Source organism: Vanellus vanellus (genome assembly GCF_965231255.1).
Source record: "Vanellus vanellus genome assembly, chromosome: 1".
Taxonomy (NCBI): Eukaryota; Metazoa; Chordata; class Aves; order Charadriiformes; family Charadriidae; genus Vanellus; species Vanellus vanellus.
In genome coordinates, this window is record NC_138905.1 from 218687315 (window position 1) to 218691961 (window position 4647).

The window sequence follows — 4647 nt, forward strand, 5'->3', positions numbered from 1 at the left end:
AAATTTCTTCACAGAAAGGGTTGTCAAGCATTGGAACAGGCTGCCCAGGGACATGGTGGAGTCACCATCCCCAGAGGTATTCAAAAGACACGTAGACGTGGTGCTGAGGGATGTGGTTTAGTGGTGGACTTTGGACTGTGAGGTTCATGGTTGGACTTGATGATCTTTAAGGTCCCTTCCAACCTAGACAAGTATATGAGTCTATGTCAATCCTAGTAATGTTGCAACTTGTTTAATGTGATTTTTATAGTAATAAAAAAAACCTAGCAGGACTGTAGGTCTTAGTCCTTAATCTGTCGGCCAGAAGAGCTGTGAAAATGAATTGGCTGTTAATTTTTAGGGTTTAATTAAACCCCTATAATTTAACTACTGACCGGCCTCCCCAGCCCTGCGCAGTGGGGCCGAGCTGCCTCGCCCGGAGGGCTGCCTCGCCCGGCCCCGGGTAAAGCCGCCCGATCTGGGGGTGGGTGGGTTGGTTTGTGGGCCGGGGGGTGGGGTGGTTAGGGTTTGGGGTTTTTTTTGGGGGGGGGTGAAATAAGTAAAAGCGGGTAAGGGCGGCGGAACCCGAGTGCGCAGCGGCGGGCGCGGCGGAGGGAACGGGCTGAGGCACCGCTGGGGCCGGTCACCTTCGGCGGGGCGGCCGCCATGGTGTTTCTCCCGGACGAGTCGCGGTCGCTGCCGCCGCCCCCTCTCCTTAACAAGGGCTCGGCTTGGCTGGGTCTGGCCGGATGGATGGCGGCACTGCTGGACAACGGCTTCAATCAGCGCCCCGTCATCCGAGCCGGTGCGGCGGGGCTGGGAGAGGGGAATGGGGGGAGGCCCTGAGGTGGGGGGGAACGGGGAGCGTGAGGTGAGGGTCTGGGGAAGGGTGTATGTGGGATATGGGGTGACTGTGAGGGGGTATAGGGGTGGGGAGAAGGGGAGGGGACCATGAGGTGAGGGGCTGGGGAGGCAGAGGGGATTGGGGGGCTGGGGAAGGGGGTATGTGGGATTTGGGGTGACTCTGAGGAATGGAGAGGTAGAAGGGGAGATGGCCCTGAGATGAGGGGCTGAGGAGGGCTGGATTCGGGTGTATGTGGGATTCGGGGTAACCTTGAGGAATACAGGGGCAGAGGAAGAGGAGGGAGCCCTGAGATGAGGAGGTTGAGAGGGCTGGGGAAGGGTGTATGTGGGGTTTGGGGTGACTGAGGGATATAGGGGCAGGGGGAAGGGAAGATGGCACTGGGGTGAGGGGATGGGGGGCGGAGCTGGTGAAGGAAGGGGGGATGTGGGATTTGAGTTGACTCGAAGGGATCTGAGATGGGATGGGGAGAGATGGCCCTGAGTTGAGGGCTGGGGGCGTTAGAGGGGGTTGAGGGTATGTGAGATTTGGGGTAACTGTGAGGGATATAGAGGTAGGGGAAAGAGGAGGGACCCCTGAGGTGAGGGGCTGGGGCGGGTTAGAGGGGGGTTGAGGGGGCTGGGGAAGGAGTATCTGGGATTTTAGGTGACTTCGAGGGTTATAGGGGCATGGGGAAGGGGAGGGAACCTGGAGGTGAAGGACTGGGGAAGGGGGTATGTGGGATTTGGGGTGACTCTGAGGGATCTGAGGGGACAAAGGGGAGATGGCCCTGAGCTGAGGGGCTGGGGAAGGGGGTATGTGGGATTTGGGGTAACCTTGAGGAGTATAGGGGCAGGAGAAAGAGGAAGGAGCCCTAGGGTGAGGGGATGTAGGGGGCTAGAGGGATGTTGAGGAAACTGGGGAAGGGGGTATGTGGGATTCAGGGTGACTGTGAGGGATATAGGGGCCGGGGGAAGGGGAGATGGCTGTGGGGTGAGGGGCTGGGGGGTTAGAAGGGATTGAGAGGGCTGGGGAAGGGGGTATGTGGGATTTGTGGTGACTTTAAGTGATACAGGGGCATGGGGAAGGGAAGGGAGCCCTGAGGTGAGGGGATGGTGAGGTGGGAGGGGGCTGGGGAAGGGGGTATGTGGGATTTGGGGTCACTCTGAGGAATATAGGAATGGGGAAAACAGGAGACAGCCCTGAAGTGAGGGGCTGGGGGAGGGTGTATGTGGGATTTGGGGTGACTGTGAGGGGGTATAAGGGTGGGGGGAAGGGGAGGGGACCATGAGGTGAGGGGCTGGGGAGGCAGAGCGGATTGGGGGGGCTGGGGAAGGGGGTATGTGGGATTTGGGGTGACTCTGAGGGATGGAGGGGTAGAATGGGAGATGGCCCTGAGATGAGGGGCTGAGGAGGGCTGGATTCGGGTGTATGTGGGATTCGGGGTAACCTTGAGGAATACAGGGGCAGAGGAAGAGGAGGGAGCTCTGAGGTGAGGGGGTTGAGAGGGCTGGGGAAGGGTGTATGTGGGATTTGGGGTGACTGAGGGATATAGGGGCAGGGGGAAGGTGAGGGGGCCCTGAGGTGAGGGACTGGAAGGGGTTGGGGGGGGAAAGGAGTGTTCTCTGGGATTTGGGGTGACTCTCTGAGGGTTGGAGGGGCAGGAGTGAAGGGGAGGTGACGGGTCTCTTGCGGGAGGTTGGAGGGGGCTGGGAAAGGAGCATCGGAAGGGGGTGGAGGGCATTTGGGGTGACTGTCTGAGGGTTAGAGGGGGGCAGGATGAGGAAGGAGCCCTGAGGCAAAGGGGGGGGGCTCCCTGGGGCTGACAGGGACCATGGGAGGTCTGCAGGTGAGGGTGCTGTAGGGACCTGGGGGGGGCCAACCACGGGGGCCAAGCGAGGAGCTGGGGCATGTGTCTGGGGGTGCTGGGGAAAGCGGGGGGGCCTGGCTGGGGCTGGGAGAGGGGCCTCGACAGGGGGATATTCCTACTTGTGCTGCAGGTGTTCACCGCCAAGTCCTGTTCACTACCGTGGGATGGTTTGTTGGCTATTACCTTGTGAAACGGGCGGATTACATACATGCCAAACTGGACAGAGAGTTGTTTGAGTACGTCAGGCACCACCCCGAAGACTTTAAGACAGCAGGTATAACAACTTGGTATTTTAAGAAAGACCTCGGCCTGCCATAATGTTAATAAGTGCTAATGTATGTGAAGATCTTGCTGAGCTGCTTGCAGAATCTCTTCTTTTTTAGCAAGTCTTACTGACTGCTCTTTCCTGCTTATTAGCGATCTGTTGCAACAGTATTAAGGATTTTGTGATATGAAAATAGATATTTTCTATTAGCTATTTCTAGTCTAATAGCTATTTCTATCAGCTGCCTTGATGACTAACTCTTCCTCCGAAAAGCTTTTTTTAATATAAAAATGGTGGACCCCAAAAAAATAAGAGTAGACCAAACTTGTGGCTCTGAAGAAGTAAAGAAAGTAATGGAGAGAAAAAAAAAAAAAAAGAAATTGCTGCTTTTATTCTTGTAAAATCACAATTTTACTGTTCAAAAAAACTTGCAGTGCGTGTCAATTCAAAAATGGCTGATGAACATCCAGAAAATAAGCAGAGCAGGTGAAAAAAGAATAAATAGAAAAAGCAGGAAACCTGAAGCGCCGATGGCTCTTGCTGGCTTAGAGCCTTGATGAAGAACAGCAGCGTTTTACTAAATGTAGTCACTAAGCCCAGCAATGCAATGGCAAATTTTGGTAAAAATTGGCTATTTTCTAGTAAAATACAGTTAGGTGACTCTGGTGGTTGGATTGGGATCTGCATCATCCCATGTTGGAAGGAATATGTAGAAATAAACCATTAATATTGAGATGTCTTCATGGGGATCTGTGGAGAGCATTTACGCAGCAAGCTAATAGTTCGCTGTTGGTAGGAAAAAACACATTTTTGGTGGCTCTGTTAACCTTAAGACTTCATATTAAAAGTCTTCAGAACGAATCTCAAATGCTTATTAGGTTTTCCCACCTCCACCCCTTTGCCTTTTGCAGAAAAGAGAAGAATAGGAGAACTTATGGAGGATTTCTACCCAGTTCGCTGAGGATTTCTTTGACAGACCAGCTGTAGCTCTTCAACCGTCCATGGCTTGGAAACTGAACCGTTACTTGCTTTCACGTAATAAAAGCTATGATTAAATACTTCAATGAAAGTAGTTATGTAAATTCCTCCTTTTTATTTCTCCTTGGCGTTTCTCCTAACCCTTGAGTGTGCTCTGGCCCAGCCCCTGGAGACACTGTAGCCAAAATCTTGCTGTGAAATTAATTCTGTCCCACTAGCAAAAATAGATGCTCTCCCTAATTAATTCCCATATCTATTTTGCATTCCCGTGTGGCTTTTTCTTTGCTGGGGACCAGGATGAAACCTTTCTATTTTCTCACTTGGTTGTTGGCTCCCAGATCCATGTACTGAACCCAAACGTTTCCCCGCCACGATGAGGAGCTGCAGCTCTTTGGGATTTCACTGCAGGGTGCTCTGCACCTCTGGACCTCGAAACGCTTCCAGTTGAGGCTGCTCCAGTTCTGAATGTTTTTTTTTTATCGAATTACCCATCCCCTATGCTGGTTTTCAGCACCTGCCCTGGCTTCCCCCTGCACTGCCGCCTTCCCCCTGTGTGCTTGGTGTGACTTTCTCCTCTGCACAGTGTCTCAAAGCACTTTCTCCAGTGCCTCTTTCCCGGGGAAGCCTCTCGCTGTGCTCTGGGTACCATTGCCTCCCCCCTGCTTCCAGCCCGGTGCCGTGCCAAGGTGTGGGACAGTTGGGTCCCTCTCCTCG

The 4647-nt window shown here is 53.6% G+C and overlaps 1 protein-coding gene across 1 annotated transcript; it reads left to right on the plus strand.

Moving 5' to 3' along the window:
- The first annotated feature begins 536 nt into the window (after positions 1-536).
- NDUFC2 (NADH:ubiquinone oxidoreductase subunit C2) lies at positions 537-4027 on the plus strand. Its single transcript, XM_082496447.1, has 3 exons — positions 537-784; positions 2821-2964; positions 3867-4027. The coding sequence occupies exons 1-3, from the start codon at positions 646-648 to the stop codon at positions 3914-3916; spliced, it is 333 nt and encodes a 110-aa protein (XP_082352573.1). The 5' UTR covers positions 537-645; the 3' UTR covers positions 3917-4027.
- The last annotated feature ends 620 nt before the right edge of the window (positions 4028-4647 follow it).

What these genes read in the sequence shown, in the direction of transcription:
- NDUFC2 (XM_082496447.1), top strand. Translation starts at nt 646, where the DNA reads ATGGTGTTTCTCCCGGACGAGTCGCGGTCGCTGCCGCCGCCCCCTCTC. An exon ending in GCGCCCCGTCATCCGAGCCG is followed by an intron (nt 785 to 2,820) that starts GTGCGGCGGGGC and finishes CTTGTGCTGCAG; the next exon opens with GTGTTCACCGCCAAGTCCTG. An exon ending in CGAAGACTTTAAGACAGCAG is followed by an intron (nt 2,965 to 3,866) that starts GTATAACAACTT and finishes TGCCTTTTGCAG; the next exon opens with AAAAGAGAAGAATAGGAGAA.